Source organism: Rhopalosiphum padi, chromosome 2 (genome assembly GCF_020882245.1).
Source record: "Rhopalosiphum padi isolate XX-2018 chromosome 2, ASM2088224v1, whole genome shotgun sequence".
Lineage (NCBI taxonomy): Eukaryota > Metazoa > Arthropoda > Insecta > Hemiptera > Aphididae > Rhopalosiphum > Rhopalosiphum padi.
The window spans coordinates 16311454-16324368 of record NC_083598.1 but is presented as its reverse complement, the minus strand read 5'-3'; the positions used below and the strand labels follow the sequence as shown (position 1 = coordinate 16324368).

Here is a 12915-nt window from a genome sequence, read left to right as displayed (position 1 = left end):
GTAATCTCTAGTAATTGTCTACTAATGTTTGTACTAAATTATAACTATTATATTGGTGAAAAAAATTACAACCAAACCGGCCCAATTCGTTAATATATTCACATAATATAGTTGAATACAATTACAAGAGTCATATAGGTACTTGTCCAGTAAATGAACAATGTACGTTGTAATAGGTACATACAATATGTTGTGATGATTAAACAATATTAAAAATAAAATAAAAAATAACCTCATTCCGTACCAAATTCTAAATATTATATTTATAATTCAAATCACCCATGATGGTAGAACGATAGTGCACCTACTCTTATTTATAAACAACAATTCAAGACCAAGTATTAGTCCGGGCAGGCTGACTACATAGTAGTCCATGTGTAAATATTGGTGGCCCTAAAAAGGGCCTTTTTAGTAAAGATTCATGATGGTTAGCAAATTAGACTTTCTTTTCGGTCTTTTTGGGCAAAAGAACGGCCTGGATGTTGGGCAACACACCACCTTGTGCGATTGTAACACCTGATAACAATTTGTTCAATTCCTCATCGTTCCTGATTGCCAATTGCAAATGTCTAGGAATGATACGGGATTTTTTGTTATCACGGGCAGCGTTACCGGCCAACTCCAAAACTTCTGCTGCCAAGTATTCCATGACGGCGGCCAGGTATACGGGTGCTCCGGCTCCGACACGCTCGGCGTAATTTCCTTTTCTCAACAGACGATGGATACGACCGACCGGGAACTGAAGTCCGGCACGGGACGACCTGGTCTTGGATTTGCCTCCTTTTGATTTTCCTGCTTTGCCTCTTCCGCTCATGATTATATTTGTTCTGGACGGTTGCTTTGAAATGTATTCGAACACTGAATGAATAAAATTACATCAGTAGGGACCTTATATAGTCGATAACTGGAAAACAATTTTATTATTGGACAAATTGAAGCATTATGATGACATAACATGACATCGTCAACTTTGCAACTACAACTAAACGATGTTGTTTTCAATCGTCATTATAATGATATTTATTCATAGAGAAGTTACTATTTTTATCAAACACATAAACGCTGTTAAATTCTTTTTGTTTCGTTACACCTATTAAAATTTGGCCAATGACCGTACGACATGTCTCCTTGGGTTAGTAATATATACCGTCGTTTTCTGAACTCTGGTATCATTCGTGTTTGTACTGTCGTGTCGTCTACAATCACCGTGTTTTAACAATTTCCAATCATGGCTCCAGGAGGTAAATCTGCAGGAAAAGCAATGAAAAAATCGTCCGGCAAGGCTCAAAAGAACATCGCCAAATCCGACAAGAAGCGCAAGCCAAAGAGGAAAGAATCGTACGCCATCTATATCTACAAAGTATTGAAGCAAGTACATCCCGATACTGGCGTCTCCTCGAAGGCTATGAGCATCATGAACAGTTTCGTCAACGATTTGTTCGAACGTATCGCCGCAGAATCCAGTCGTTTGGCTCACTACAACAAACGTTCGACAATTACTAGTCGGGAAATCCAAACTGCCGTCCGATTACTTTTACCCGGTGAATTGGCTAAGCACGCAGTCAGTGAAGGTACAAAAGCCGTCACTAAATACACCAGTTCCAAATAAATTGATATTCATTTTGGGAATCCTGACAATTAAAACGGCCCTTTTCAGGGCCACCACATATTCTATACTAATTTTACTCCAAAGTCATCCTACCAATCGATGAATCTACATATGTATTAAACACAAGGATTTTACAGTGTTTATTCTTACAATATACCTATCCCGTCTATGGAATATTCTTTTATGCTTGATAAAAACCAACCAAAGTCAAATAAATTGACATTATGTTGAAAAATTCACAGATTTTATCAAAGGTGACTAATTTTAATCGCATGCGACATAAAATTGGTACCTATTCTTAAGTCGATAATTTTTTTTCACTTGTCGAATACGATAAAGTAAATCGAATGAACCAAAATGGTAACAACACAAAATCTAGATTTTAACCTCAAACAATGTCGAAAATTATAAAAATAATTATTTTATTTCTTTATCACTGAAAATGTTATCAACGATAAATTTATTTAATTAAATCAATAGTTTCTATTTGCATATTTTTAGCCATTTAAACTTTTATGTAGTGCATTGTTGTTCGTTATCGTTTTTACTTTAATAAATGGTGATAATGATTCAATTAAATACTGATTAAGATCTTTAGTTAGTTTAACATTTTTCACGAATAATTGATCGGATAATGTGAAAGGATCCACATGATTTTCTTTTGTTAATATAGTCTTCCATATAACCAGTTTTGTAAAAAATGTATTAAAATCCTGATACTAGTATTCGCATGGAAAAGTATTTAAAATACTTATAAAATAATGTATTTTACGAATACTCATAAAGTATTTGAATACAATTATAAGTATTTTGTTTTATTTTTTTCAAACCTACATACCCAGACTAAATACTACCTAACACTGTAAATTTAAAAAAATTTAAAATTAATTTTAATCTCTGAAGATTTTTAGAGATAAAAACATGTTGGTCAAAATAGTTAAAATATTATGTGTTTTTATAAAGTCAATTTTTTTCGATATTTTTTTAATATTTAACATTTTACTATTTATGACTCGAAAACGCTAATAATGTACTTAAACGGATATTGGAACAATTAGCACCGATGATAATAAGTGCAAATAACGATATTGATGATACAACAACAGTATCATCAATTTCTAATATTCGTAAAACAAATAATTAAATTTGGCCCAAATTAATTGGGGTTATTTTGATAATAAAGTTTCACAAGTTCAATCTTCGTCAAATCCATCTCCAACTGCAACTTTAATAATACGCCAATATTTAGAAATGCCATTGTTGGATAGAAAAAAAATCCATTACATTTCTGGAAGCAACATAAAAATACCTTTCCTGAGTTATACAAACTGCAACTTCAATTCCCAGCAAGAGAGTATTTTCCAAAGCTGGATTGTTAACCAATACTCGAAGAAATAGGCTGTCACCAAAAAATTTCGACTATATAATATTTTTAAATAGTAAATTAAATATGTTGTAAAATACTCAATCAGTTTTAATTATTATTTTAATTTTTAAGTTTTGAACAGTAGTTGTTTGTTATAAGCCTAACACAATGATTATAAATCGTCAATTGTTTTATTTTAAAAAGTATTTTGTTTTTATTTTATAATTTATAATAATAAATGTAAAGCGTTATTTCAATTAAAAATATTACTATGAATTTTTATTAATAAGTTGATTATTTTAATCGAGTGAATATATCAAGGAATATATCAGTTATGAATTTATGATGGTTATGTATACATTTCAATTTTCATTCTAAATAATATTTCGATTATTCTTCCCATCACTACTTTATGTTCCATATCTATTATTAATAATCAAAATATCTCATTACGTCATATGTTTACCTATAAGATTTTTTGAACAATCAACTATTAGGGCCGCGTTGGTGATAAATATTATATTGTTAAAACATAGTGGCCCTGAAAAGGGCCGTTTTATAATTGTCAGAATTCCAAATCAATATAAAATTATTTGGAACTGGTGTATTTGGTAACAGCCTTTGTTCCTTCACTAACAGCGTGCTTAGCCAATTCACCGGGTAACAGTTAATGTTGTGTTTAATTGTTTTTGCAGTTGGATGGCTGCTCTTTTCGGGTTGTTGTTTGAGGTGGTGAACATGGTATCGTCGGCGAATAGGTACAGCCGAGCATTTTGGTTGAGGGGGACGTCATTTGTGTAGGCCAAGTATAGTGTCGGCGAGAGACAGGAGCCTTGAGGTACACCTGCAAGAACCGGCCTACTACTGGATATGATGGAGTTTAATCTTACCGAGAAAGTACGGTCTGTTAGGAACGAGTTTATTATAATTAGTAGTGGTGTGGGGGTACCCAAGGCGTGGAGCTTATATAGTAGGCCTGCGTGCCAGACCCGGTCGAAGGCTTTTTCGACGTCGAGAAAGACAGCGGCTGTGCGCAGATTATTGTTTGAATTTGCTGCCAAATTGTCAATGAGGCCGACAAGCTGGTGGGTTGTTGAATGTTCTGGACGGAAACCGTATTGTTCTTTCCTGATTTTGGGACCAATCGCAGCATAAAGTTTTGCCAAAACAACTCGTTCGAAGATTTTTGAGAGGGATGATAGAAGTGCGATAGGGCGGTAGTTGGCTGGATGTCGGTGGTCCTTTCCTGGTTTGGGGATGGTAATGATGATTGCGTGCTTCCACGATTTTGGGAAGTAGCCAATTCGCAGACATCCGTTTAAGAGGTGGGTCAGAAACAAAACTGATTTCCTGGGTAGGAGTTTGACGGCTAAGTTAGTGATGGAGTCTGCGCCAGGTGCTTTGCGTTTTGCGATACGATTTATTATTTGTTGGACGGTGTTCGGTGTTGTGTAGTAGCCAGTATGTGGGGATGATTGAAGAGAGTGGATGAAGGTGACATCTGGTATGACTGGGCCCGTAGTTGTTTTCAAACGTCAGTTAACAACCGATTATATTACTAACTCAAGGATGGCACGTCATACGGTCATTGGCTAAATTCTGTTAGGTACGACGGAACAAAAAGAATTTTACAGCGGTACGTGTCTGATAAAAATATTAGTTTCTTCATGAATAAACATTGTTATTATGCTTATTGAAAATGACATCGTTTAGTAGTAGTCACAAAGTAATCGGTGTTATGTAATATCGTCATAACGTTTTATTCTGTCCAATAGAAAAATTGTTTTCCAGTTATCGACTATATAAGCTGCATAATCATCAAAATTTCATCATTCTGTGTCTGAGTATAGTTCAAGGCAGTCGTCAGCTAAAAGCACAATCATGAGCGGAAGAGGTAAAGCAGGCAAATCGAAGGGAGGTAAATCCAAGACCAGGTCGTCCCGTGCCGGACTCCAGTTCCCAGTCGGTCGTATCCATCGTCTGTTGAGAAAAGGAAACTACGCCGAACGCGTCGGAGCCGGAGCACCCGTATACCTGGCCGCCGTCATGGAATACTTGGCAGCCGAAGTTTTGGAATTGGCCGGTAACGCTGCCCGTGACAACAAAAAATCTCGTATCATCCCCAGGCATTTGCAATTGGCCATCAGAAATGACGAAGAACTCAACAAACTGTTGTCCGGTGTTACAATCGCTCAAGGCGGTGTGTTGCCCAACATCCAAGCCGTTCTTTTGCCCAAAAAGACTGAAAAAAAAGTCTAATAATACCTTCTACCAAAATATTCTACTAAAAAGGGCCCTTTTCAGGGCCACTAATTTTAAACAACTGTGAAATTACAATCGTGGATATACTTGGACTAGTCTTGCCATCGCCTGACATATTCATGTTCCTCCAGGAGACAGGATCGGACAAACCTTATAATTATTATGCTCATTAACATAGTCTACACATTTGTTGTTATCAAACCTTTATGTTTATATGTTTATTGAAAATCTATTTGTAAAAAAAAAAAAATGTATATTATCCCAATGGCCAAGTTGCCGAGGGTTATTTCTTTAATAAAAAAAAAAAATACTACACTACTCGAGGTTACATTTAAGAACATTTGTGTAAAATAAACTATCCAAGTTTACTTTACTAGTTTAAATTTCTTTATTTGTATATTTTCAACATTTTGTACGATTTGTATTAGTATTTACATGTCCACTGCCCGTTTACAATGACTATTGTAATTGTAATAATTAATATTATGATTTATTATGTTTTTTCATAATAAATTAATTGATTTATTACACCGCACAAAATACAAATTACTGCAGCCATAATTGAACGTTAGAAATCCTAAAATTCGATAGGTATTGACCATCCGGCGCTGTTAATGATAACCTAACCAAACCTACTCATTAATTTACTGCGTAACAATTAATCAATCATAACTATCTACAGAAATAAATAACCGACCGTGCAATTTATAAATATCCCTAAACTAGGTACTTTACATTGATGTTTCATTAAATGTCATAGTACTGTACATACACTGGCCGACAGTGTTAGACATGTTATATTATATTTTGTTCTGTCAGAACATATTTCGGTAAAACATAAAAAAATAAAATGTATAATGTAGAATTCAGGTGTTCAAAACAAATAATAATGGTTTTCAGCATTTTGAAAAATAAACCTTATGTTATTAACATAATATTATACATTACTGTAACCACTAACCATACAATTCTACAATCATGACACAGTACTAATTATTTAAAAATAAGATTTTTGTGGTCAGTATTACATACACCACAGACTAGTCGTATACTCAGTTTTCGATTTTTACCTGTCAATCGATCAAGTAATTGTAAACAACTTTTGGTGGCCCTGAAAAGGGCCTTTTTAATAAATGTTGTTACATGGTATTAATATGCGTACACTCTAACCGCCGAAACCGTACAATGTACGGCCTTGACGTTTAAGGGCATAGACGACGTCCATGGCTGTAACGGTTTTCCTCTTGGCGTGCTCGGTGTATGTTACGGCATCACGGATTACGTTTTCCAGGAATACTTTCAAAACACCGCGGGTCTCTTCGTAGATCAAACCGGAGATACGTTTCACTCCACCACGACGAGCTAACCGACGAATGGCGGGCTTGGTTATTCCCTGGATGTTATCACGCAGTACTTTACGATGACGTTTGGCTCCTCCTTTTCCAAGACCTTTTCCTCCTTTACCGCGTCCGGTCATGTTGATTTTATGTAGTTTCTAGCTGGTTACTGCTTCAAACGCTGAACGTTAACTGATGTCACGGGTAACAAATGCCAATGTATTTATGCGTTTCACGGAGCACGCGCGGCCAATCGAAATGCTCAATTTGATTTCTCCCACTTACCGATTATCAACAACGCCATCGACCAATGGGGACGACAGATACGAATCCGTTTTGTGTATAAATACTAGTGTGTTTCGTAACGGGGAACCATCAGTATTTTACAGTTCGTCTAACACACAACCAAATCCAAAATGGCTCGTACCAAGCAAACAGCACGTAAATCTACCGGAGGAAAGGCTCCCAGAAAGCAGTTGGCAACCAAAGCCGCCCGTAAGAGCGCACCAGCCACCGGAGGAGTGAAGAAACCCCATCGTTACCGTCCGGGAACAGTCGCTCTCCGTGAGATCCGTCGTTATCAGAAGAGTACCGAACTGTTGATCCGCAAATTGCCGTTCCAACGTCTGGTGCGTGAAATCGCCCAGGACTTCAAGACCGACTTGCGTTTCCAGAGTTCCGCCGTCATGGCGTTACAGGAAGCCAGCGAGGCCTATTTGGTCGGTCTGTTCGAAGACACCAACTTGTGCGCAATTCACGCCAAACGCGTCACCATTATGCCAAAGGACATCCAATTGGCTCGTCGTATACGTGGAGAACGTGCATAATTCTTTCTTTTTGTCGTGTATTATCCCCCTCTAAAAAGGCCCTTTTCAGGGCCACTAATTTTCACACCTAAAGTCGTGCAAAAGACCACAAATATGATAATATTTTCCTATTAATATACAATATCATAAATATATATTTTTTATGCATTCGTAAATAGGCGTATAATCCTCCATTATGCCCTCACAAATACAATAGTGTATCATCTATGAATTATGTCATGATATAATTTTAAATATATTCTTTTAGACTAATAGATTTTTATAAATTATATTTGTAATAAAAAACACGTCGTGTTGCACCTATTAAGTAATTGACCACATCCCAATTGATACACGTCAATGTATTATAAGTACCTATTATAGTACTACCTACTTACATGGAAATATTATACTTAATATTACACTATATTATATATAGTATAATTTTATTTATTTGATGATTTTACACGATGTTCACCCGATCTAATAAGCTCTTATTCCGTTAAAAATTTAATCTAAACATATTTTTAACAGTAATTGTTATACGTAAAATTAAGAAACTTGTATATTAAAATAAAACTTATTCAATGATGACTGAACAATAATTTTGAACACATTTTTAAATTGTTGACATAATTGCCCATAAATGATAGATAAGTACCTACATAACTTATTTCCCTGATAAATATTTAGTACATAAAATTAAAACTATATTGTATAATACAAAAAAATGAATTCTTTCACGTGTACACGGCACACAATAGAGAAATTATATAACGGTTTAAAAACAAAAAAGTTAAACCTACCTTAACCGCTATTTTTCGGGGTCGAAGCAAAAGAGGAAGTCGACGTCTGCTAAGAAAGTGAAGCCCGCGTCCGGCGAACCAGCAGCTAAAAAAGTCAAAAAAGCTGTCGCCGCTAAGCCTAAGGCTGTCAAACCGAAGAAATCTCCGGCCAAGGCAAAAAAACCTGCTGGCGCTGTCAAAACCCAAAATGAAAAAGACTCCAACAAAGAAAACAGCAGCACCCAAGAAGAAGTAAATTGTGATCGATCGATTTACTTCTCCTCTCAACCCTTTAAAAACGGTCCTTTTCAGGGCCACCAATTTTTAAAACGCCGCCCTAAACTTAACTCCTAGTCGACTAATTCAACGTTGGTGATGAATATATAAGTTTTTTTTCAAAAATGTATTCTATATTACATCTCTCTTTTGTTGTTTTTATTATCCATATTAATTTGAAGTAAATTTGTGTTGTTTGTCTTCAATTTAATATATAAAGTTCCTTACTGTTTGTATACAATTTAGAAAATATATAAATTCCTTTTTTTTTTATAAAATAGATCAAGTTAAAATAAAATTGTGATACAATTCTTCAAATTCACGATTATTTATAATTATTTTATAATTGAATTTGTAGCATTTGCATATTCGTTTTGTACAAACACAAAAATAGCAGAGTAAGAAACAAATACGTTTAATACTGAAACAAAGCTAGTTTTGATATTGTATTTGCATATTAAAATTTTTTTTTTTGGTTTTATTGCATATTTTAAATAATTAATAATTTTATTAATATTTTGCCGTTGACAATTTTATTTCATTTAAATATTATATATAATACAACTAAAATAATTTTGAATTTAAATTTAAATTTTTGATTATGGTTGACTGTTTCTAGATTTTTTCCTAAAAACTTGTCTCGAGTTGTGGCCGATTTGATTTATTTTCCAATAATGGTTAATAGGTCACAGATACGTCAGTCTCACCGATATCAGACATGTTCATATTTTAATAATCTATGACCTATGTACTTTTTAACGGTTGTTCATACGTGTTTTTAAGTTGTATTTAACATACAAAGAAAATATATTCGTTAAAATAATATTGATACAAAAAAAATTCTTATTTTAATTCAAAAATATTAGTTTTGAACTACATATTTTTAATGAATATTTTTGATTATTTTTTAGAGCTACAAGTTCTCTGCCATAATCATTACATAATATACCGGTTTTATTTGCTTTACTTCCAGTAACGATTAATTATTATATTACTTACTTAAGACGTATCCCCAACAATAATGTCATTAAAAACTTGAATATACTTCGCTATCTATTGAGAAATATGAAAACTATTTTTCACATTTTGGCTGGTACACTAATTAATCGGTAGATGGCAGGACAAATTTCAAAAATAAGTTTTTGTTAAAATAAATTTGATGATGTACCCAATTCTATGCTAAACGTGTGATTCCTCCATTTTGTTTAAAATTAATAAATTGTTGCGATGTGCGTTTGAAGAGTTTAGTAAAAAGTTGTTATATACCTATACTTCAAACCTATTCACACGATTAAAAGTTAACGGTATTCTCTTGTAAGTTAATAAGTTAATATAAATTAATATATTTATATTTATTATATTATAATAGGTATAGGAGGTGAGGTTTTTGACAACGTTTATTCATCCTAATAAATCTCTAAATTATTTATAGTAATATAAATAAATTATAAAACAACTTTTTATAATTTTAACAATTAGGTATTATAATATTATATAATATCAATATTATAATGCATATTAACTTTTATTAATACATTTTATATATATAACTAAAATACTAATAATATATGTTATTAATTTATTCTTCACTATACAATATACACAAAATTAAAATAAAGAATAAACGATACAATGTACGTATGTTATATTTAACTCCAAATTTAGGTACCTCTTTAAATATTTTACATTAAATAATTCGTTAATTCGTATATTTAAAAGTCGTCGTGTCTGTAACGTATAATAATGTTATTTTTATAAGTCTATAGATTTTAAAGCTTAGTATATTATTGCGTAAATTGTAGAAAGATTAAAAACAAGTTGTATATCAGTTTTATTATATTGTGCAATGTAGATAATCTGTTATCGGATTTATGTATCGTAGTTTGTTAAAAGAACGATCGTAGTGTGATTTTATCAGACATTCGTTTCGTTATACTATACATGTCTACATAATATTCTTGTCTATAAATGTATAATTTACGATATATTAAATAATATTTGAATCATTTGAATAATAAAAATGGAGTTTATTACAAGCACAAAAAGGAAAAAAAATGATTGTAGAAAATGGCCATAAGTATATTTTGGCAATACAGCTGCTAAAAATGTTGAACGGTGGCGTTGTTCAATTAAAAAATTGAAAAATAATTAAATATGCTCAGCGAAAATATTAATTCAAGACGGAAATATTATTAAAAAGCATGGTATGTTGCGAACAATTATTTATATTTTAAAAATATTAATTTAAATTTTTTTTAAAATTTAAAATTAAAAAATATTATATAAAACAAATTAACTGTTTTCGCAATAGATATTAAATTTTCTTTTATAGATGAGCATAATCACGAACAATGTTCAACTATTACAAGACAAAATATAGCTGCGGCATGCAAGCATGTGGCTGTCGAGAATATAAGTATTCGTCCTAGAAAAATGATTTTAACTGAAATGAATAATTACATGACTAATTCAGATTTCACTACATCTGATGTACCTATATCTGCTTTACGAAAAAGTATTTACCATGCTCGTAAAAATTTCTTCCTTCAAATCCTAAATCTGTTTGATAAAACATCAAATGATATGAATTTCACCACATCTAAAAACGAAGATCTTTTATTAATTAATGACAAAATATCTTATATAATTTATGGCCTACTAGCTATGATAATTTCAAATTCCATGAAATTTATTTTCTTGAAATTTTCATGAAATATTTCATTTTAATGAAAAATAAAATATAAATTATTATATCTTAAAGTTTATAATCACGTCAACTTGCAAGTGAAAATTTTAAAACTTGGTTTATTGTGTGAAATAAATAATAATAATAATAATAACCAATAAGGATCCTATTAATAATACTAGTGATAAATTCTAGGGTTCGGAAGTTGTTATATCTACTTTTTTTTGGACTATTTGATTTATTTCTTAGTGAGCTAAAAATATTTTTCCACTACGAAAAATGTAAAGTGCGTATTTTTGCATATTTTCTGTGTATAATCAATATATTATTTTTAATCAACTATAACTGAACACGTTTAAAAGAAGAAAAAATATTTCAAAAAGAGTGGAATTTTCAATTTTGAAATATTTCAAATTTAGAACCCTAATTATAATAGGTATGTTCCTTTAGGAAATATCTAAACAAAAATAAGTATTGCAAAACACAACATAATATAAGAAATATTGTTGTGTTTAAAATTTAAAATATGTTTTATTTTAGATACACTGTAATTAAAACATTCGTGGAAAAATTGCATGGTAATGTTATATGGGGAAAAATACACTCGGGACTAGAAAACAAAAAACACACTATTTTGTTAAACTCGTTCTGCTATGAATCCAAAAACGTATCTACTGCAAACGAATGGACAAATGTGTAGACATTTCCATAATAAATTATTTTTGTAAGTTGAATCGCAAACTAAACATAAGTTTATAATGTATATTATAAATATTAAATAATAGTACACGTTTGACAAAGGTTGAAATATATATAATAAAGTAACATAGCGTTACAGTTTTACAAACCCACGCACATAGGCGAATAGCGTTATATTCGAGGCGACACCGACGTGGTCGAAAATGCGATAAATACATTGTGAAATAATATAGTATTGTTATTCATTTTAATTTCATAAGAATAAATATCTATACATGATTATATTAATGTCAGAATAATTACAGGTATAATATGATGCACGCTTAATAAGTAAAAATATAGGAAGTGTCATTAAGTTGCTAAAAATATACATCATATTATAATAACGGTCAAATTTGGCGTTTTACTCTCGACCGGATGTAAAATAATAATTAGGATAATTAGATCCTCCAGGACCGAACTCCAATGCAAAAAGCATATATTTTAGAACGGTTTTAAAACAAAACGTATCAAGTAAACCTGTAATTCGAATAATTCGATCTAAAAACAAGTTTGAATTTGTCATGAAATTTACTTGAAAATTATATTTTTACATTGTTCATTAATTTTTTTAGTCCAATACTATTAATATTTTAAAATTCTTAATATTCAAATATTCAAGGGATCTTAAATCTTTTATAGTGTCAAAAAAAATTTGGCAAGTGAATACTGCTCTGCTGTAGTAGGTGTCCAGTAAATATTACTATGAAGGATATATTCAATTTGAATTCAATTATAAATAAATAATAGTAATGTATATTGTACGAAAAACTATTCTGAACCGAGACCGTCTAAAGCTCCGTGGAAACTTAATAATAATAAAAAAAATTGTTTTAAGCAAAAGGTTTTATGTTCATTCAATCATTACTGATTGGTATATTAATTACTATAATTTCTACTTGCATCTTGACCTTCACTGTATTTATCTCAATTAAAATATGCTATATTGTGTCCAAGCTTTGCACTATTAGTCTATTACGTGCTACACCTTCATGGCTTCGCTGACTGTTTTCGCTATCTTTGCAACCAGTCGGTGCTATACTTCTTCAA

The 12915-nt window shown here is 31.8% G+C and overlaps 5 protein-coding genes across 5 annotated transcripts; 3 read left to right on the top strand and 2 right to left on the bottom strand.

Annotated features, from left to right (window-relative positions):
• Positions 1-394: 394 nt before the first annotated feature.
• LOC132922221 (histone H2A) lies at positions 395-868 on the bottom strand. The gene has a single exon (XM_060985627.1). It carries the CDS (start codon positions 812-814, stop codon positions 437-439), a length of 378 nt encoding a protein of 125 aa, XP_060841610.1. The 5' UTR covers positions 815-868; the 3' UTR covers positions 395-436.
• A 297-nt stretch (positions 869-1165) lies between these two features.
• LOC132922218 (histone H2B-like) lies at positions 1166-1658 on the top strand. The gene has a single exon (XM_060985624.1). It carries the CDS (start codon positions 1229-1231, stop codon positions 1607-1609), a length of 381 nt encoding a protein of 126 aa, XP_060841607.1. The 5' UTR covers positions 1166-1228; the 3' UTR covers positions 1610-1658.
• Positions 1659-4676: 3018 nt separating this feature from the next.
• LOC132922219 (histone H2A) lies at positions 4677-5279 on the top strand. The gene has a single exon (XM_060985625.1). It carries the CDS (start codon positions 4857-4859, stop codon positions 5232-5234), a length of 378 nt encoding a protein of 125 aa, XP_060841608.1. The 5' UTR covers positions 4677-4856; the 3' UTR covers positions 5235-5279.
• Positions 5280-6348: 1069 nt separating this feature from the next.
• Positions 6349-6755, bottom strand: LOC132922225 (histone H4). The gene has a single exon (XM_060985630.1). The coding sequence runs from the start codon at positions 6712-6714 to the stop codon at positions 6403-6405; it is 312 nt and encodes a 103-aa protein (XP_060841613.1). The 5' UTR covers positions 6715-6755; the 3' UTR covers positions 6349-6402.
• A 184-nt stretch (positions 6756-6939) lies between these two features.
• On the top strand, positions 6940-7459 carry LOC132922214 (histone H3). The gene has a single exon (XM_060985618.1). It carries the CDS (start codon positions 6991-6993, stop codon positions 7399-7401), a length of 411 nt encoding a protein of 136 aa, XP_060841601.1. The 5' UTR covers positions 6940-6990; the 3' UTR covers positions 7402-7459.
• The last annotated feature ends 5456 nt before the right edge of the window (positions 7460-12915 follow it).

Excerpts from the sequence above, each read along its gene's own strand:
- LOC132922214 (XM_060985618.1), top strand. The coding sequence starts at position 6,991 with ATGGCTCGTACCAAGCAAACAGCACGTAAATCTACCGGAGGAAAGGCT.
- LOC132922221 (XM_060985627.1), bottom strand. The coding sequence starts at position 814 with ATGAGCGGAAGAGGCAAAGCAGGAAAATCAAAAGGAGGCAAATCCAAG.
- LOC132922219 (XM_060985625.1), top strand. The coding sequence starts at position 4,857 with ATGAGCGGAAGAGGTAAAGCAGGCAAATCGAAGGGAGGTAAATCCAAG.
- LOC132922218 (XM_060985624.1), top strand. The coding sequence starts at position 1,229 with ATGGCTCCAGGAGGTAAATCTGCAGGAAAAGCAATGAAAAAATCGTCC.
- LOC132922225 (XM_060985630.1), bottom strand. The coding sequence starts at position 6,714 with ATGACCGGACGCGGTAAAGGAGGAAAAGGTCTTGGAAAAGGAGGAGCC.